Source organism: Podarcis melisellensis, assembly GCF_964234715.1.
Source record: "Podarcis melisellensis genome assembly, chromosome: 11".
Lineage (NCBI taxonomy): Eukaryota > Metazoa > Chordata > Lepidosauria > Squamata > Lacertidae > Podarcis > Podarcis melisellensis.
The window spans coordinates 38719787-38741290 of record NC_138543.1 but is presented as its reverse complement, the minus strand read 5'-3'; the positions used below and the strand labels follow the sequence as shown (position 1 = coordinate 38741290).

At 39.0% G+C, this 21504-nt stretch overlaps 1 protein-coding gene across 6 annotated transcripts in view; it reads left to right on the top strand.

Moving 5' to 3' along the window:
- Window positions 1–21504, top strand: part of KIF2A (kinesin family member 2A) — a 46317-nt gene that overhangs the window by 19875 nt on the left and 4938 nt on the right. For 4 of the 6 annotated variants that reach the window (XR_014172701.1, XM_081929690.1, XM_081929689.1 and 1 more), the window contains 12 exons: window positions 346–446; window positions 1728–1823; window positions 3047–3101; window positions 7438–7600; window positions 9619–9709; window positions 10129–10192; window positions 11102–11193; window positions 11403–11545; window positions 12869–13073; window positions 17840–17950; window positions 19517–19584; window positions 20895–21008. Coding sequence is in view for 5 of the 6 variants with exons in the window: in XM_081929690.1 (XP_081785816.1) it covers window positions 346–446; window positions 1728–1823; window positions 3047–3101; window positions 7438–7600; window positions 9619–9709; window positions 10129–10192; window positions 11102–11193; window positions 11403–11545; window positions 12869–13073; window positions 17840–17950; window positions 19517–19584; window positions 20895–21008 (1303 nt within the window). In the remaining variant the exon portion in view is untranslated. The remainder of the gene's footprint in view (window positions 1–345; window positions 447–1727; window positions 1824–3046; window positions 3102–7437; window positions 7601–9618; window positions 9710–10128; window positions 10193–11101; window positions 11194–11402; window positions 11546–12868; window positions 13074–17839; window positions 17951–19516; window positions 19585–20894; window positions 21009–21504) is intronic. The other 2 variants (XM_081929692.1, XM_081929691.1) reach the window with 1 other exon arrangement.

The following is a 21504-nucleotide window of genomic DNA, read 5'->3' as shown; positions in this document are numbered from 1 at the left end:
AGCAATCTGCCAGCATAGCTAGGCATTGGGGGAGCAGCCAGATGGAACAGGAGCCACAGTGTGGCTGAAAGGTAACCATACTGTGTTCCACTTAGCAATGCCAAGCAAGACATCAGCATTATCTTCAGCTGCCCCTACCTCACCTTGTATCAGCACAAAATGAGCTGTGTAAGTGAGGACCCAGGACTGTTTTGAAATAAATCAAATTGCCGAAATTAAGCCCTGTTTATGCTGAACAGCTTAGGAAGTTCATTAATGTAAGCACTTCTCAGTTTTAGTTGTAAAATGATTTTAAATTTGAAGTAGTATGCATATAAAAGAAACTTGCTTTTCTTCCCCTTTAAGCACGTAGAAAATCAAATTGTGTGAAAGAAGTTGAAAAGTTGCAGGAAAAACGTGAGAAACGAAGATTACAACAGCAGGAACTTAGAGAGAAACGCGCTCAGGTTTGTTTTTATATTTTTATTCACTTTCTAGTATTTATAATTTGTATTCTAGCAAGTTGAATTCTAGAAATGTTGAATTTCCTGGCTCATTAGCTACTGCTTCCTAAGATGGTGTAGGCAAATCATTACTGCATACTTGTTATGAGGATGCCATGTTTGAGAAAGTGAGGTTTAAGAAGTGTTACTTAAATAGCTCTGTAAGCATCTCAGTGAGTAGAAAGTGAACACGATGCTACAATCTTTATTTCAAAAAGTTGCTAATCTTAAGCAAATCCGTTAATATTAATGAGTCTTGTCACAAAGCAGGAGCTTTAGAAGAACCACTTGCATAATCCTGTTGGCAGCTTGCATGTTATGTCCCCATGTATTTTCACTCTCTTATTGACGTAATAAGAAATATTGGTACTCAAGCAACTTGATGTTGTACTGATGGTCCTAAGCTGCTGAAGATTTTGCTGTCCCTAGTTGTCAGAAATTAGCAGGGAACAAACTTTTTTGTTCCTTTTCATGAAAAATAACTTAATACGCAGATTGTAATTTTAAAGCCTGCATTTGTGCTCTGATGCTGATGAAGGGTGGGAGTGGGTTTTCATGTTGAGAGCAGCTGAGCACCCGGAAACACCTTACCTTTGAAGTCAGTTGGACTGCCTTTATTTATTCAGAAAAAGCTAGCTTATGTTAAAATGTGACATCCAGTTTGAGTCCTTTAAGGCGTCTTTGAATATTTTGCATCTAAGTAAATCAAGCAGAACATGAAAGGGTCTGGAGAACCCCCAGTGCGGTGCCCAGTTGGTGTGGGGAGAGGAGGGATTGGTCCCTTCTGGACAAGAAATGCTTGTGCTGATGGAATAATCAGAAGGGTGTAATGTTGAATCCCTCCCTTATATTTTTTTTGAAGGATAAGAAAATGTAGTTGATATATTTTGGGTGTTGTTGAGCAACAGAAGCACTTTTGAGTGCTCAACTTAATTAGCCAACTACAAATCCATATTAATGAGGAGCGGTTTTCAGTATCTTTGTCCAAATGATTCAGGTATACATGGAATCAATTATATTTTACATAGGAGGGTCTGGAAAAGAGAAGGAAGCTTATGCTTTGTTGCAAGATGAACTATTAGCAAGCATAATTCTTGCAATTCTTTAAAAAAAAGTTTGGGAAAATGTCACGAAACTGGCAAAAATGTTGTTAGATTGCAAACAAAAAGGTATCGTATCAGAAGATAATGTATGAGAAAGAACTATTCTATCTTACAAAGTTGACAGCTATTTTTCCCCTTTTAGGAAGTTGATGCTACAAATCCAAATTATGAAATTATGTGTATGATCAGAGATTTCAGGGGGAGTCTGGATTATAGACCACTGACAACTGCAGACGCAGTAAGTTTTGCTACAACTCTCACAGTGTGAGAATTTGGGAAAGTTTAAAATAAATTGTAAATGACAGTATGGTACGGCCAAATAATAAATACCATATTTATTCGAGTCTAATGCACATCTTCTTTTTTTGCCAAATTAATCTGCAAAAAATTGGGTGCACCTTAAATTCTATGGTGCATTAGACTTGAGTAAAATACGCAGCTCACTGCTGGCAAGGTGCGTGTGCGGCTGTTCACTCCTCAGTGGAGAGGTGGGACAGAGCCTGCACCCACTGCTGGCTAGTGGGCCTGCCTTGCCCGGCTCCTCTCCCTGCCAGACCTGCAGCCACCTCAAAATTTTCAGCCTGTCTGTTGTAAAGAGTACACTTTTTGCCTATGCACATTACATTCGCCAGCAAGTTCTTCTTTGCTTTCAAGGTTCTGAAAATGGAGGTGTGCATTACATTCGATGGCACATTAGACTCGAGTAAATACAGTATGTGGTGAGGCATATATTGCAACTGTTGTACTTCCACAAGCTTTCTGGTTTTAATATGCTCTGAATTGACAAAGATACGTGTGGGTGTCATATATTTTGGTGAGCTGGGAACTGGCAAATCTCAGTCATAGCAACCTGTAATCTCAGAGGCTCCTAAATGCACCTTTGCGATTACAGTAGTTATGGCTGGAGACTGTAAGATCTTAGCTCTTTTTCTAAACCTGTTCCTGTTTGTGATAAAAGTGGCCCAGCATAATATCTGATCAAACCTTAACATGAATAATTATGCAGTTGTGGCTTGCATAACAAGTAATTCAAATAGCAACATGCAAATTTTTCTATCACTTTTCAGGTGTTTTCCAAATGGCCAGGAGAATCTGCCTAGACCACAATGATATTGAGCGTAGTCTTGAAAAGCTGTAAGGAATATGTCCTGCAGTTTGAGCTTTTTGCTCTGTGGAGGGCTGAACCACATGTGTCTACAGTATTTTATTTCAAGGTCACGTGTGAGGCTTATCTCAGTATAGAAACTTTTGTAACAGAGTAAATTCATTGAAATTAATGAACCTGTTAGCCATCTATTAATTTCAGTAGAACTAAGGTTGGGTATAACCTACTGCTGAATCCTTTTGTTTTTGATCACATACATCATTATAATTATTGAAATAAACTGTCTTTAAGTTTCTGTTTCAGAATTGGTTCAGAATTACTAATTTCATTGACTCTTTTATTTTTTATTTTTTAAGATTGATGAGCACAGGATATGTGTGTGTGTAAGAAAACGACCACTAAATAAAAAAGGTAGGCCTCTTTTTAATATGCAGACTTTTATCTAGTTTCTGGGAGGTGGGTAATAACTTTATTTTATATTTGTCTTGAGGCCACATGATGAGTTGATTTTTTTTTTTAGGCTCCCCCAAAAGGTTTTCATAAGGGAGGGTGAATAAGTTTTATCAAGTGGGTACTAGGATAACTCCAAGCATTTGGATTTCTCCTAGAGCACATTTGAAGCTAAGCCACCGATAAAAAATAATGGACCATTTCTGGTTTATTCACACACACACACACACACACACAATCATTTTGGCTTTCTGGATGTGCTTGTATAGGCTTATATTGAACCCAGGAACCTTCTTATTTTGTCATATCTAGAAGTGATGTCTCCTTTAGCCTTGTTCTGTACATATGGACATCACAATTTGTAAAGAGGGCCTGTCTTTTCAAAGATCAAGGCAACTTACACGAAAAGTACAATAAGCAATGAAAAAAGGAACTCTCTCTCCCTTCCCTTCCCTTCCTCTCTGTAAGACCGAGTTAGCAATACAGACTTCGGTAACTAGAAGGATTTCAAAAAGGTCTTCACATTCCCTCTGAAATGCCAAGAGGAAGGCAGGCCTAGACTATCTGAATTCTCTAATTTAAATATAGTAACCCCCCCCCCAAAAAAAAAGAAAAAAAATGAAATGTTGTGGCACTGTTTTACCAAAGTGAAGGTTATTTTATTCATCCAAATCTCAAATGCTTGGTTCTATGTAAGTCACGCTTCTGTTCAAAGAAACACCTAGTTTATTTAGAAGCTTCTAATGTCCCCATAACTAAATTAGGTATTAGTGTAAATGCTGAAATTGTGATGGAATTTCTCTGGGGAGGGGAGTGCTTGGGAATTATGTAATGAGATGGTTACATAATGTTCCATTTGAGTGTCTTGTGAAGAGCAATGATGCATTAAATATTATGATGCTAGCAGCTCTGTAGAGCGTATTTAGCTATAATTTAAGTTCTGGGCGTATTTGGCTTTCTTCATGCAGGTCCTTGAGCATCACTTTGAATATCATGGTATTATGGTTTGGAGCGATGGTTCTCATGTTATCTCATATAATGATGAAAATACTACCTCTGCAATAGAAATCAATTTAAAATTTGGGGGCTGGTTAATATTAGTCCATGATTAATCAGACACTCCCTCCTCTCCCCTCAGTCTGTCCAGGTCCTAACCTGCAGTCATTGCCAACATGCAGTTCTAGGGCTCAGACACGTCTGGAGTATCAAGAAAATAGGAAGATTGTCCCACATAATTTGATAACCTGTTAATCAAGGCAGTGCCAATGCCAAAGCCAACCAAATAATGTGGGAGAAGAATGCATCTTTCTGATTTCTCACAGGAGCCGGCAAGAGTAGGAGAAGAGCTGATGTAAGCCGCCCAGAGTGGCTGGGGAGGCCCAGCCAGATGGGCGGGGTATAAATAATAAATTATTATTATTATTATTATTATTATTATTATTATTATTATCTTCCCCCAACTGTAATGGGACTTATCTATTTATCTATCTATCTGTCTGTCTGTCTATATCTATCTATCTATCTATCTATCTATCTATCTATCTATCTATCTATCTACATAAGGGCTTATCTATAGTTGCCTTTCCCCTGCGCTTTCTGAATACCCTTTTTTTCTTTTTGCTCCGGAACTTTACCTAGAAACTTGCTCTTTAAAGCTCAATCTGCTGAAAACCCAAATTGCTGCTTTCTCAAATTTGGCTTTAAAGGGTAGGTTTTTGTGGGGAGAGCTCTGGAGCACAGAAATCAAAAGGTGGTGGTGGGGGCACTCTGACATGGAGCTTTAAAGCATCGACCTGTGTCTGAAAGAGTAGGGAAAACAGCAGGGCAAAAGGCAAGTGTGGATAAGCCCATAAGAGATATGGGATGGGGGAGAGCACTTGCACAGGTTGCTGAAAACTTCCAAGGCTAGGAAGGCAGGGCTGAACAGGAAACATTCTGCAGCTTAGCTTATTCCGTCGGGAACTGAATCCAGGTGGTAGATGGATGACAACGGGCAAATTTCCCCTTCTAGTACTAAGATAACTTTGGAATTATCCTGGTCTCACTATGTAATCAGGATGATCTCACACCTCCCATAGATTTCTGTATGGCCTCAATTGAGTTCATGACCGTGTCTGCTCCTTACCTGGGAAAAAGCTGGGTGGAAGTAATAAAGTGCTGCTGATGCTTTCAGAGAGTGGTGATGAGGATTCCTCCATGTCTGTACAGCAGTTGTCAAGGCCATCTTGGTAGTTTCCATTCCTACTTTGGCTCTTTCTCTACCCTTTTCGCCTTTGTATTCCTCAGATGGGGGAAGGGAAGTAGCCTGCTTTTCTCCTCAGCTCTCTGACTCATATCTGAAGACAGAGGGTCTGTGACAGCTTCCCTTTGATGTGCTGGGCAGTCCATTGATGTGGAAGTTGCCCTACTTCTCTGCCCTTCAGTTCAGAATGAGTGTAACCATCCTGTGGTTATATAGGATGTTACACATTGACTATATCATGGAACTGTTGGCGCCTACTATCTTTCAGTCACCGGATTGTAATGTAGATTTTATTAGGAATGTAGGCTGTATTCAAGCAGTTGATGTATTAATCAACTGAAATCTAATTGTTGTAGCCATTTACACACACACACACACACACACACACACACACTTACTGCCCTTCACTGTAAGGTCCCAAGGCAGGATACAACATTACAAAAATGTAAAACAACCCACAAGTATAAAAACAAGGCGGGTCCCCAAAACATACACCTCATGTGTCAAAAGCTAGGGCTTTTAGATTTGCAGCTGGTCCCCATATAGGATTTGATAGGATTTCATTTTCTCTGTCCTCACCAGGTTTGATTGGACGAACTATTACAAGACAAAATATTGAGGAGGTTTGGTGCTATAATAAAAGTTTATTTAATAAACGTTTCCAGAATTTTCACCTGGGCATTCTAGTTTTTAAAGTGAAACATGAAATGTGAGAATCTTTAACTCTCTGAACTTAAAAATATAATTCACTCAGTGTTGTAAAACCTGAAGTTCCAACTTTATTCTGAAGGTCTGAGTGACTAAGAATACCCTTAATGTTTTCATTTACCGTATTTTTTGCTCTATATGACTCACTTTTTCCCTCCTAAAAAGTAAGGGGAAATATGTGTGCGTCTAATGGAGTGAATGCAGGCCGCACAGCTATCCCAGAAGCCGGCACAGCAAGAGGGATTGCTGCTTTCACTGCACAGCGATCTCTCTTGCTGTTTTGGCTTCTGAGATTCAGAATATTTTTTTTTCTTGTTTTCCTCCTCTAAAAACTAGGTTCGTCTTGTGGTCTGGTGCGTCTTATAGAGCGAAAAATACGGTATAATGTAATGAGATTCATTGTAATCTTCCTAGGAGACAGATCACAGTCTGTTTATCCTGTTTGTATAACCAATATTAGCTAAATTAAACTATAGGGAGATGTGTGTCTCTGTTGAGTTTTGGCATGCTACTTAAGATGTTTAAAAGTTGTGAATTTGTGTGTTCAGATAATATTTTTTAAAAAAGAAAAAAATTGGGGTCTAATGGGCCTTGAAGTATAGACAGGTCTGTATTACAGTGTGCCCTAAGAACAATCTATTGAGTTTTTTCTTTCGAGTAATATTTTTCTGTGTTTCACTTGCAAATATAGGGCAGAAATTTCCATTTTATTTTCCTGCCACATGGTTACAACACTTCTCTCAAAGCTAAACTTTGGTGGCTTTCCAGTAACTGGGTGGTTAGGTGAAAGGTCAGAATCAAAACACTTCAATGTAGAGCTCTTTGTATGAGAAACCTCAATATATTCTGATTTCTGTCCTGAGGGGTTTTTCCCCCTCACAGAAATAGGACACATTAATGCATTTGACTGTACATACAAAGCACCTTTTGTTTGCATGTCTCTTGGAACATTGGGCTTTGTGTATGTTGTTGCTGACTAAGGCATTTCATACAATTAACAATAGCTAATATTAATGAATGCACAAACTGATGAAATCAAGTTGGCTATCTCCTGTTCCCTTGAAGATGGGTAATGATTTCTTTATGTACTGTTCTTGCAACAAGCTATTTATGCATGCAGATTAAAAAAACAAATAGACTGAAGATGATTCTAGTTTAAACTGAACAGCCTGGAAATACATGTACATATGTATTTTTTTTCTTCCAAAGATGCACATTATAGTATTACCAGATTCACATAAATTGCTTTGAAAAGATTTAACTATTTTGGATGTATGACTAATGTCTCAATTAATTGTGAAGTTTGTGTATCCAAAAAAATTAATTCACATTTAATTGCTTTTTTAGAAACTGTAATGAAAGATCTTGATGTAATAACAATCCCTAGCAAAGATGTTGTGATGGTACATGAACCCAAACAAAAGGTAGATTTAACACGGTACTTAGAAAACCAAACTTTCCGCTTTGACTATGCCTTTGATGACAGCGCTCCTAATGAAATGGTGTACAGGTATGTGTTCCTTTTCCCCATTTTGAAGTTTGTTGCTGTTTTCTCCTGTCAGTAAGCTGATGTTCTGTTTAACTTGGATTCCTGTGTGTTGTTACTGCAATTCCTATGTGTTTGTCTCTTTTTCCACTTCGTCCTCCCAAAAGGACATATTTTCCTAGCCACAGTTATATTTAAACTGTAATAGCTTTATCCAGTGTGAGTGTTTTTGTGTCACTGTACTGGGCTTCCCGCTTCTATTGTGCTTAGGTCCTTCCCACTTTTGGAGGCAGAAGATAATTACACAAAGGGGTTAAGACCTCATTTGGAACCTGAGAGGCAGGTCAGACTTGAAAGATCTGGGCAGAAGAAAAACAGACCCTGCTAGGGGTTTCTTGAGAAGCTGCTAGTATTTTTCTAGAGTCAGAGAGGCAAGAATAAGTCTGGAAATATTCTCCTTTAATGCTACTTCTCTTAAGCTAGTTTGAAAGGAAGGAAAGTCCTGAAAAATGTGTGAATGGGAGGGAGTAGGTGGCAGAAAGAAAGAAGAAAGGGTTAGTTCCGCCTACTTATGACTGCCATCCTGCCTGCTGCTTGGTATGCAGCCCCTGACAGATTACCCCCAAGTCAGTGCAGCTCTTGGCAGAAACGGTTGCCCATCTCTGCTCTTCGTGGTACAGTTTGAATCTGAGTCTCCTTCTAGGACCAGGGGGATCCACAGTTCCACTCCTGCAATTAGTACAGAGAATACAGAAATGTTCAGAAGCTCCAGGTCAGCACTGCAGAGCAAAAGGACTCTGTGTGCATCATTTTAGGTCAATAGGGAGTGCTTGTTTCTCTAGAACGGGGGTGGGGAACCTTTAGCTCAGGGGTCAGCAAACTTTTTCAGCAGGGGGCCAGTCCACTGTACCTCAGACTGTGGGGGGGCCGGACTATATTTTTTTGGGGGGGGGAATGAACGAATTCCTATGCCCCACAAATAACCCAGAGATGCATTTTAAATAAAGGGACACATTATACTCATGAAAAAATATCAGGCAGGCCCCACAAATAAGCCACAGATACAGTTTAAATAAAAGGACACATTCTACTCATGTAAAAACACGCTGATTCCCAGACTGTTCGCGGGCCGGATTTAGAAGGCGATTGGGCTGGCTCTGGCCCTTGGGCCTTAGTTTGCCTATCCATGCTTTAGCCTATAAGCCAGTCTTTGGGGGAGGTCAGATTTGGCCCACAAGGCCACATCAGTTATCTTCACTTGGGACGTCAGCTGATTGAAGGCAGGATTCAATACCTCATTAGCTGTGAGTGTCTGTTGCCAGGAGGGGACAAGTGTCTACAGTCAACACAACAAGATTTATCTGTCTGTTCGCTGGCTGATAAGTGGGGGTTTAATTCTGTCAAAGAAAACCTGTAAAATGCAAGCAGCTTCTTTGCAGTTTCTGTAGCAGTGGTGAGTGGGGCGAGCAGCAAAGGGGGGAAAGGCGAGTCTTTTTTGCTTTGGCCCACCCATCTCTGCTGTTGGAAGTGTGAGAAAGAAGCCTGCAGAAAAGAACTTATGGGAATGGAGGATGACCTAAAGACTTCCTTTGGACTTCTGAAAGCATTGTTTAGAAGGCAGAAAATAAGATCTGACTGCTGCTGAATCCAACGTTGAAAGTAATTTGTGTCAAAGTACTCTACTACTCGTTTTTTGGTCTAAACTGCAACAGACATTTTCAAAGATTGCTTTTGATGTTTTTGCTTGGATGGGGTTATACAAGCTTTATTTCTTACGTAAAGTTTTAAAAAGCTATAATACTAGGCACTCTTGGAGGAATCTGATTTTCTAGATCCATTTCAGTCAACGGATTAGGCCTGGTTTTGGCCCAGAAACTGCTTTGGCTAGTTAGCTTTTGTTCTTGTTTTTGTTATGCATTTTGTGTTTTTATCATGTATTTTATGCTCTGAACCACCCTGAGATCTAAGGATGAAGGGCGGTATACATATTTTAGAAATAATATAATAGCTGTGTTTTTCTTTCTTTTATTTCTGTGCTAAAGGTTTACTGCAAGACCACTAGTAGAAACAATATTTGAAAGAGGAATGGCTACATGTTTTGCTTATGGACAAACAGGCAGTGGAAAGACCCATGTAAGTATTTCTGGTGAGCGATACATGCTACTGAAGTGCTTTTATTATAACCTGATAACTAGAAAAGCTTTGAATGTGTTAAGGGCAAACACCTCTTAGGGACTGGTGATACACTGTAAAATTTTGTCCCAGGTCCCACTTATGAACCTACTTTATGGAACTTTAAAGGCTGCTTGTCGACAAACTTCATTAGAGTTAGAAACACACACATACATTCTTAGAGTGTCCGCTGTTTCCGTCACTACAAAATGCTAAAGTAATCTTTGTCTTAAGGGAGCAAATCCAGTTGTTTTTACACAAAGCAGTGGGTCTTCTCAATGAAAATAGTTATTCATGCATGACCCTCGATAATGAGTATGTGATGCTCGATAGTTGCTGTTTTCATGCTGTTTATTTTATTGTATTATATTTGTCTTTAGACAATGGGTGGTGATTTTTCGGGAAAGAACCAAGACTGTTCAAAAGGAATTTATGCACTAGCAGGTATGTTCTTTGTCTTTGGGCTTTACACAAAAGAGTCTGTATCCTGTGCGTATAGCTATACACTTTATGGTATTTGGGTACCATTTAACATCTGAGGTTGAGAGATGTAATACTATTGAGAGATGTAATACTATTAAGTTGGAAGTTGGACCTGTGCGAAACTGCAGGCAGAAGGAAACTGTCAGCAGGGGACTTGCCTGCTTCTTCACCCCACTGCAGCTTCCTGTATTCCCCAAAAGTTGTTTCTGGGGGCCAGGGCAGCCTGTGGATTGGGGTGTGAAGGGATGTTGGGTAAAAGAAAGTCACTGAAAATGGGGCCAAAACATCTTGCAAGAGCAGTATCCCTCACACAAGGTGCTTCTGTTCTATTTTGACATTTCCTCTTGCACCCCATCCCACTTCATTCTGGAGGCTCCTCTAACCATCAGAAGTAGCTTTTTTGGAGTTAGTATAGTAACAGAGGGTTGGTAAGGGAGAGGGGTGGTGGGGAAGCATCCTTTCATGTCCTTTCTTGGAAAGCTTATAGTCTAACATTTTAGCTTCCATCCTGTGAATCTCTTTGCATTTTATCAGCTTCTCTCCAAAACAAATGCTGTGGATTTCACATGTAGATTTATGGCCTATTGTACAGGGTTCTTGCTTGCATTACAGAAAGCTAGTGTATGTGATGCATGTTAAACACGTGAAAACGCTATACAAATGCTCCTTTTTTATGGCTAGCCACATGGAACAATCCATTCTACTATGTGAACATTTGTCATGGATGCTTTAGTTGAAATTCTTGCATTATAGGGGGTTGAATAGATGACCCTCAAGGCCCCTTCCAACTCTACAGTTCTGTGATTCGAACAGCTGTACATTTAACATTTTTTCTGTTACTTAGTTGATATCTTTTTCATCTATTCACAGCTAGAGATGTCTTTTTAATGTTGAAGAAACCAAACTATAAGAAACTAGAACTTCAAGTATATGCAACATTTTTTGAAATTTATAGTGGAAAGGTATGTGATACATACACATATATCTATTTTACAATAAAAGTCATATCTAGCAAAGCTTATTTTGTCAGGAGTTCTGAGTTTTCATCTCTGTATTTAGATCTCTTTGTTTTGCATGGCTGTTTTGTCAGACAGGACTAAAGTAATGTTCTAAAGACCCCTAAATAAAACAACATCTCTTCTCCCTCTCTTTCCCCTGCTCCCTGCATAAGGTTTTTGACTTATTGAACAGGAAGACGAAATTGAGAGTTTTAGAAGATGGTAAACAGCAAGTCCAGGTGGTGGGATTACAGGAACGAGAGGTTAAATGTGTTGAAGATGTACTCAAGCTTATTGAAATAGGCAACAGTTGCAGGTAGGATTTTTATTTTTTAAAAAACAACAACCTGGGAGTTTACTTGCCAGAAGAAAACTCCTGTTCTGTAATAGCTACTGAGAGAAATAGAACATTTGTGTGTGTGTGTGTTTTAGGAGCAGTGTTGATTTGTGTTATCAGCTTACTGTCTTAATGTTTTGCTAATTTATTGACATATTGTTACATTATTACATCTGGGTTTCCAACTAAGACTGTAACATTCAAGTTCAGGCTTAAAAGAAGTTATAACTAGCACCTGCATAGTTATAATTACACTCGACCCTTCAGTCTGAGTTTAACATTAGAGTAAATCCTTTGAAGGTGGTCCAACGCTGATTTTTAACCCTTGTCTGACTAGCTCATATTGTAAGAGCCAATTTCCCCTTGTCCTGGTGTGGTTGTAAGGTTCAAGGAATGTATTAACACATGTATTGGGAGTGTAACTAAGTACACATGTTCTGGAAGGAGGTTGTAACAGAGATTGGTATTGTTGTTGCCAAACAGGGGTCCCTGGACGCTAAGTTATGTCTCTTACCTATTTTTGATGACACCAATATTAACCTTACTCATCAACACCTTTTTCTATATCTGTTGGTTGCCACTTGTCTAGTGATCTCTCAAGGATGGAAGGGCACATCTTGTTATTCTACGGATCTATGGTTTTAAAAAGTAGTGTTCATTGCCTTTTTTTGAAAAAGTGACTCATAAAATATGTGCCACCATGAGTGATTTGGACATCTCCGACTTTGCTTCAGCTTGGGGGCTGTTTGTGACTTAACATGTCCAATCAATCTCATGGTTGGCACATTCCCACTAAATATAAGTATTTGGCAATAATCATGATGATTTAATATGTTTGGCATTAGTATGAACCATGTAATCCACTATGGAATTTATTTTATGCTACTCCTTCTTTTTCAAACTTTCTGTGATTATTATGATTATTATTTTATTATTTTGTAATTTTATTTTTTATGACTGTTTTTATTCTTTCTTTTAGCTTGATGCTTCTTTTTTGTTTACTGTAAAATAAAAAGAACTAGTACTTGCTTCTAAAATGTAAAAATATTATTAAGTGAATTGAAACAAACGTGGTTCAGTGAGTGGTATAATAGGAAAATACAGATGCTCTTCTACCTCAGTTCATGCCATAGTTGAAGACAGAGCGTAATTGGCATATGTGTACTGCAAATGAGCCCCTTGTTTGTTTTGTATTAGAAGAGAACCTAAAGTGTGCTTTAAACTATCAACAGATAGTGTAAGCCTGACAAGCCTTGTGGTGATGTGTAATTCAATTGCGTCTCTTTCCTCCCTTTGCTACAGAACATCTGGTCAGACATCTGCAAATGCACACTCATCTCGAAGCCATGCAGTGTTTCAGATCATCCTCAGGAGGAAAGGGAAGCTGCATGGTAAATTTTCATTGATTGACTTGGCTGGAAACGAAAGAGGAGCTGACACTTCCAGTGCCGATAGGCAAACACGACTGGAAGGTGCTGAAATTAACAAGAGCCTTTTAGCACTTAAGGTAAAAAAAAAAAAAATGCCTCTCATTGTATTTGTACCAAAGACCCTCTAGTCTTCCATATTGCAGCAAATGCAGAAACTTCTGAAGGTGATATTTGCCTTCTGTGTTTAATAAGTGTGTTGTTACATTTGTACATTCAAAGAGCTCTGAGCAGTACTTTAGATTTGTGTTTGATTTGTGAGCTAGGTTAAGCTGCAAGAGACTGATTTACCCAAAGCCGAACACCCAGTTTGCTTCCTAGTTTAGCAGTGATTTACTCCTGGCCCTCCCACATTCAAGCTACTGAAATACACGGATGCTGAAAATTTTCATAAGGTTAGGTAGCTGTCAGGGGACTGCCATCGGAGCCAGAGGCGGAGGGAAGGCTCCAGAGGGATGCCGGAGAGGGTCCCAGCAGGGAGAGTGGCAGCCCATCTGCTGGGGAAGGAAATCAGCGTAACACCAGTGGTGAAGGGGGGGCAGATGGGGGAATAGGAGAGGAGGCTTCAGGACTCTTCACCGGAGACCAGCGGGGAGAGCACGGGTACTCCGCTGCCCACACCCTCCCTGCGCAGAAGACTTCCGCACAGGGAGAGTAGGAGGAGACTTGGCGTCAAAGAACTACTTTGCTGGAAGAAGTTCAAGAAATGCCCACTGACAGATTCTGCCAGCGACTGAGACAGCCACGGGTGAGAGGCTGTCCAGACAGAAAGGGTTCAACCAGGCAACCTAGCCAGGAGTGGCAGCAATTTACGCACGAGCAACCCCCTAGAACCATTACAGCAGCTTTGTAGACCTCTGCCTATACTCATACATGGTTTGTGATTTATGATAAGAATCTTGGACTGTTCAAGAACTGCAGTAGGTAGCAGTCAAGTCCTCTAGCAGCTGGTGGTCAGGCACAGACTGAAACTGTAGAGTTGGACCACACTGCGGAGGGCTTGCTCAGCAATAGTAGGAAGCCAGAACTGTTAAGCTGATATAGGCCAGGGTCTGAACGTACAGCTTGGCACCACTCAAATGTTGTTGGACTACACTTTCCATTAGCTCCAGCCAGCATGGGCTGTGGTTAGGAATGGTGGAGGTTGTAATTCACAACATTTGGAGGGTATCGGGTTTTGGAAGGGCTGCGCTTGGGTGCTAGCTGTAGGAATTTAGCTTGGGGCTTTTGATGCCATCTGTCCATTGTTTCTGGTAGAAGACTATGGTCTCTTTGGGTAGTTGACTGTACATGTGTATACACATGTCCATGTGTGTGTTTATGGAAGTGGTATGGGAATGCTCCCATACATACTACATCTCTTTCCCTTTAGTCTGCAAGTATTTATTGATAATATTTACTTCTGGAAAAAAAATTATCCTGCCATTTCAGTGTTATACAAACTTACCTTTTTTTCAATGTACGTAGATTTTCTGTGTGCGCAAACCAGCTGTTGCTTTCTCTCTCAAAGAAAACCCTGTATTGGTCTTACTAGATATATATCAACCCTAGGGAAATGTCAAAATGTAGGATGAGCCATCACTATAGCATGGAAAGAGGCAGGCAGAGCAAATAGGTGCAGCTCTGCTGTAAGTTTCCTAGGGAGTAATATATGCATAAAAACGTGGTTCTAAGTTTATGGTTGTGTAATTAACACAATTGTGCATGGGAGAAAGACAGACAAACAGTGTGGACTTCACCTCTGTTTTGATTTATTGTGCATATTTGGTATGATTACAAAACACACCAATACATACTGCATAACTAATATTTAACAATACAGTGAAGACCCTTGTGACACTTTAAAGACTAACAAATTTGTTGCAATGTAAGCTTTTGTAGACCAGACTGCCCTTTGGGGGGAATACTCTGGTCCAGGAAATATTATGCCACATTTGTCAGTCATCGCAAGTTTTTGTTTTTATTGCAGCTTTATAATACAGCTGCCCTCAGACATGCCTAATTTGACTAACCAAGTAATAAAAAATAGCTTACACTGATTTGTGCTAACAAAATACAACCAGTGCATGGCTTCACTGTGAGAACAGGTTGTTTTTTAGACAGGGCAACTTGCAATTAGCACAGAATATATACCTAATGGAGACACACCAAAATGTCTTATCCTTCTTTATAATCCTATTCCTTGTTTTGCCCTTTCTTCTTTTAACATTTTGCAGCTAGATTCAGTGAATAAATTGGATCCGAACACAAACAACAGCTTCCTCCAAGAAAGGCCAAATTTTAAAGCTCTTGAAATTTAGTCTCATACATTTCCTCCTTATCTGTAATGTAGCTATTTTGCCAGTATGCACTTCTGCAGTTTGTGTAGCATGCTGAAAGATTTAATTCCACATTAAATATCTGTAATGTACATATTTGTATTTATGTGCATTGCAAATTCAGTGCATGGAAAGTATCCAGATTTCGTGTTTATTTTTACTTAACTGCAGTGAACTGTTTTGCTGTTGCTCTGCTTTGTTTGTCATCTTCTAAATGTCATTAATTATATAGGGGAGCAAGAATAAGCAAGCAGCTACAGATGTTCCAAATTACTGTTGTCAGGAATAAATGGAATATTTCTAACTGAACTACTTAATCTTCATTTTCTGACAGTCTTTGTATCATGAGAGAACTGAAGGAGTTGAAAATCCTCCAGTTCATTTGTCAAAACATTTCAATGCTTTTGAAATGTGGGCTTTGCCCCATTAGAAGTTGTCTGCGATGAGTTTCCCATTGTTGAAATATTTCAAAATCTGTTTACTGTAACCAAATAAGGGTTGCATAGTCAAATACTTAAGAATTACTAGTGAAGAAAGAAGAATTATTTAAAAGTCATATTGTATTGCTGTTTCATAAGCCATGTCCTCTTCTGGGATTTGATCTTTAATCCTAAATGGAATGTACAGTCATACTTCTAGTTGCGTTAGGTTCGTGTTGCGGATTTTTGGATTGCGAATGCGGCAAACCCAGAAGTGTATACTTCCGGGTTTCGCCACACATGCAAAAGTGTTCTGTGCGCTTTGCGCATGCACAGGAGCACTCTATTGCGTCATGCACAGAAGCAGCGTTCTACTTATGGACTTTTTGGGGTATGAATGGCACCCCGGAACGGATCACGTCCATAAGTAGAGATACCACTGTACTGTAAATGGCTGTAGCTCCATGGTAGATTATCTCCTTTGTGACCAGAAGGTTTCAGGTTCAGTCCCTGGCATATCCAGGTAGGTTTGGGAAATACTTCCTGCCTGAAATCCGGGAGAACCACTGCCTGTCAGTTTATATTGTACAAGATGCATTGTTGGTCTGTTGGGCTGGTGCCAAGTTTATTGTGTCCTAAATGATCTTTAGTCTCTTACTGCAGCCTGCCTGCCTTATTGACCAAGCATTGAGGAGAGTATGTCCATTGAGGTGCTGATACTGTCTGGGTCCCCTTGCTGTCACCCTCCATCTCATTATAGCCTCCATGATTGGCTGTATAATTCCATGCCTATTTTATGTGAGGTTCCTTGTGAAACTCAGCTGTGGAACTGGGGAGCCCTCAGTCACTAGCTGGAGCAGAAAGATATGAGAGGGGGGAAGCAGAACCTTTTAAGTTGGTTAGATGGGCTTGGGTGGGTATGAAGTCATCCAGGGCTGCCTTTTGAATAGGGTTTTTTGGGATTAAAGGGCCATTATGCCCAGGTCATGAAGGCCTATCCTGACCAAGGCAATGATTCCATTGAAATAGCCCAGGCATAGGGAAACTCAGCCCTTCAGATGTTTTGGAACTACAACTCCCATCATCCCTAGCTAACAGGACCAGTGGTCAGGGATGGTGGGAGTTGTAGTCCCGAAACATCTGGAGGGCCGAGTTTGCCTATGCCTGAAATAGCCCTTTGTAAAAAGTTTTGAGAACCATGGCACAAAACTAGTCTGGTGTTCAAGCAATTTTATTTTTATTTAACTTTAGAAAATGTTCATACATTTTCCTTTAAAAGTATTTTACTTTAGAGTGAAATAGCCAAAAATAAAAATTATTAGGTGAGGATAAAATTAATTAGTTTTTCCTTTCATGGTTTGTTGCTCTATTAACATAAGCACTGTCTGCTGGATCAGGTTAATGGTCCTTTTAGTCCAGCATTTTGTTCCCACTGTGGCCAACCAGATGCTTATGGTTTTCCACAAACAGGATCCAAGATCAAGAGCCTTCTCCCTTCCTGTAGTTACTAGCATTTGGTATTAAACCCTGCAGAATTAGACAGTGTTGGTGAGAACCTAACTATCACAGAAAACCCTTGTGAGGCACAGTGGACACCCATTTCCCTTGATTTACATTTTATACACAAAGAAACTATTAGCCTGGAGGATTTTTTAATCTTTCTTTCTAAGCTGAGTACTGACCTAAATATGTTTTTTTTTACAGAATGCTGAACAGCACCTACAATAACAAACAATGTCTTATTATGTGCTTTCTTCCTTAATCTCTGATACAAGTGACTTGTCTAGTGCTGCAAGGCTCCAGAAGTAGTGAAGAACAGCAATTAAAAGCACTTGCCTATAGCTCAACATGTCCATGAGAGTCTAGAGTTAATATTGTGCTCAGACTTAAAACACAAACTATGGCAATGCCTAATTACAGTGCTACAGTAGCCTTGAGGTTTATTTGCATTTTTCTTAATTAGAAATACTGAAAACTGATGTAATATTTTAAGACTGGCTTAAACAAGAGCAACATGTTTATTTATCTGGTTTTGTTGATTGCACTTGTATTAATATTTTTGCATGTGTCCTGTGGAGCAAAAAAGCATAAACATGTTTACTCTTACAGGAGTGCATCAGAGCCTTAGGCCGAAATAAGCCTCATACTCCATTCAGAGCGAGTAAACTTACTCAGGTCCTAAGAGATTCATTCATAGGAGAAAACTCTCGCACCTGTATGGTAAGTTGAGTGTGTTGCATTGCTGTAGAAAACAACAACAATCTATTAGTAGTAGATCAACTTAAATACACCATAGGCCACATACAAAGGGGATGGAAAAGCCTGTATTCTCAGGTGGCACTCTAATCTTTAGATAGCAATCCTTAGCTGGAAGTCAGTACTGCTTCACAACCAGACCCATTGGTTCTCTCCTGATTATTTCCTTGGTCTTAAGCAGTGCTTTTTTTCTTAAAAAATGTTTAGGGGTACTCCCATTTTGACTCCAAAAAATCACCATTTTGTAGTTCAAATCAGGAAAAATAAATTCAGTAAATGGACAAAAGGAGAAAGATTCGCAAAATGTTTAGGGGCATACGTCCCCCTGCGTACCCCCAGAAAAAAGCACTGGTCTTAAGACTTGGATTTTAAAATACCGAAAGAGATGTTTATGAGTGTAATCTTTCCCTTTGGGGCAATATGAAGATGGCTCCTTTGATATGCTCAAATTTCATAATATGGTTCCAAAAGCTACTTATCAGAATTAAGTTTCTTCTATGGGATGTGTTTATAGTCCTTAAGATTCCAACGGATTCCATATGTTGTTTTTGGTAGGTTCTGTTGGAATAACCTATTAGTCAATGTCATTTTATTTGTGGAAAAGGTACTTATGGAGGTTATTCTGCCCAGCATATGCTAGTATCCTATTTCCAAATATTCCTTGTGCAAATTACTGTCCTGGTTACTTGTACATAGAGTAATACTGTTCGTTCCAGCCCAAAATTGCATATGTATTTGTGACTGAGACAGTGGAATTAGAGAGACTGTGGTTGCCCTTTATGTTTTACAGCAGTGAGACTACCAAGTGTCATGTGAAATTCATATGGAAGATGCTAACTTGGACAGCTGAACTTTAATTTTTCAATATTCTATATCCAAAGTTTACGATTTTGTGTATGGTACTGACTGCCGTGTTGAAACTCAGCTATACATTTTATTTAAACTGTAAAAGTTTGTGATTGTATTTATTTTGTTCCTGTTTTTGATAGTATTGTTAGGGCAACTTGAATAACTAGGCCCTGTTTGTTTAAAACAAAATAAAGATGGCTGCCCATGCTATCTTACCTTCATCATTTTGATTATTCTGATTTAGAATTAATGCTATCTTCTTTCTCAAGGGTCACCAAATATTAATAATGGTAAGAGGTGAAGAAGTAAGTGAAGAAATAATAATTAAAGTGGAGACAAGTATTTATGTTTATTGCGTATATCAATACCTGCTGGAAAGCAGTACTCTTCCCTAATTAGATTGGGTGGGAGAGATTGGAAATATAATGTATTAGAAAGATACCATATTGTACGGGTATATAGGTGCTCTAAAATGTAGATTCATTTAAAACTGAATATAGGTTAAACACATAATATGCATCACTTGGATATCAAGTGCTTACTTGAACACAATACTTAATATTTTCAGTGTGCATAAATTTAATAAATATTTCCTTCTTTTAAGTAATAATGCAGATTTGTGCATATGCTCTTGACTGTTGTTGTCCTTGAAAAATAACTTTTGATATCCTTTCCTCCCAGATTGCTACTATTTCTCCAGGGATGGCATCTTGTGAAAATACTCTAAACACACTAAGATATGCGAACAGGTATGAGAATTTATATTTATATCTTTGCATTCCCTAGCAGCGTTCGAAACCTAGAAGTCTTTTTTCAGGCTTCAACTTCCTCATACTTTCTGAATTGCTATGAGGAACTACATTTATACCAGTATGGTTTACAGTTGAAGATGGCTGGCCTAACCTTATGGAGATGGTCTGAAGTGGAGTTCTCTCACCTCAAATTTCCAGATTACAGCTGAGCATCATCTCAGTTTGATTAATCTATCCTTTCAGTCTGGAAACAGGAGCATAGGTCTTGAGGTTATGACAATTATAGTGTAGAGTGCATTAGTGAGCAAATATCTGCCGGTGTCCTATAAATATAGCAACAAGCAGACTAAAATAAAAACCTATTTTTTAGTTGGGCTGGCATTTTAACTGAATTCTGATGTTAGTTTAAACCAATTATTATTTTCATTGTGTTGCATTTCTTGTACACCGCTTAGACATTTATAACTAAGCATTATATAAATTGTTCAAATAAATAACAATTTAAAAGGCAGTAATAATTATTTATAAATAATGCCATTGATATATGTTTAGCATGTCTTTAAGGCAGCAGTGAATATTTGACCCTTAAATGCTGGGTTGTTTTTTAAAAAAATCACTCCAAAAGAGGAGCAGTTTACCTCTGGATCAGTCCTTGGATGAAATAACCGCAAATGTCAGTTGTTTTGTAGCTGGGTAGACCTGTTGTGATGTTCACCAAGACACTGGGCTTATATAGAAATACTGGCTTCTTTGACATGTCTTATAAATGTTCATGGAATTTGTTTATGTATTACACAATTTAGCTAGTAAGTAGTATACAAGTCTTTGTTTTTAATATACCGCATTCTGAGCATTTATATTAATAGTGCGAGACTTCTATGCATGAGCTGCATGACCACATAGTTCGTAAAGTGTATGATTCGAATAATACTAAGACCTGGGTCATAATAGTCTGCTAAAGCTGAAGTGATTTGTTTTTGTTCCTGAAGTTGTACAAAGTAAGCTTAGTTTCGTGGCAACCCGTATGGTGCATTAGTGGGAATGTTGAACCTGGAACAATCTCCTTGCATTCCACCCAGCCCCATTCCACCCAGCTGTTGAAGGATGACCTTGCTTAAGCCAACATCCTTTGACTTCAGTTTCCCATCTTGTAGTAATGACTATTTTCTCTTGGAGGATTTACCAAGGTTTATTTGTGCCCTAGCAAGCGTGTTGCATAACTGACTGATTAAATATTAGAGGTTGTGATTTCATTGTCCTTACAAGAACACTTTCTTTTAATTTGCTGCTGTATCTTGCTGCTGCAGAGTAAAGGAATTTGGAATTAGTCCTTCGGACATTCCCTTCTCACAGGGTAGTGGCAGTCGCTCTGATCTCTCTCCTTCCTATGAGTATGACGACTTTTCTCCTTCGATCACCAGGTCTACTTCATTCTTTACATGGACTCTCTATTTTCTTTTAGTGTCCCCCCCCCCCTTCAGCTGCGTAATTTTACAGACAAACCTTCACCTACTTTCCCTGTCTTGAGTCATCACCGCCTTTTTGTTTCCATTTTGTTTGACAGGTGGTGACACTGCATGGCCTGCAACTCATTTTCCCAATTATTATTCATCTTTTCTTCTTTTCAAACATTTCATGCCCAAGCTTGTTATTTCCCCTCATGTGTAAGATAGTGGTGATGTCAACTTTTGTAGTAGTAGCAATTCTACATCTGAATAATTGAAGTGCAACACTGATTCATTTTTAAATGCATGTGAAATAATTATAGTATAAAATAATAAATGATTCAAACTCTTACATGAGCACAATGTTTAATATTGTAATCAAGTATATTGTGTTTGACTCCTCATGTTAAGGGTACACTCCTATTAAGGATACACTCATTCATGATGTTGACATCACCATTATTTATGTGAA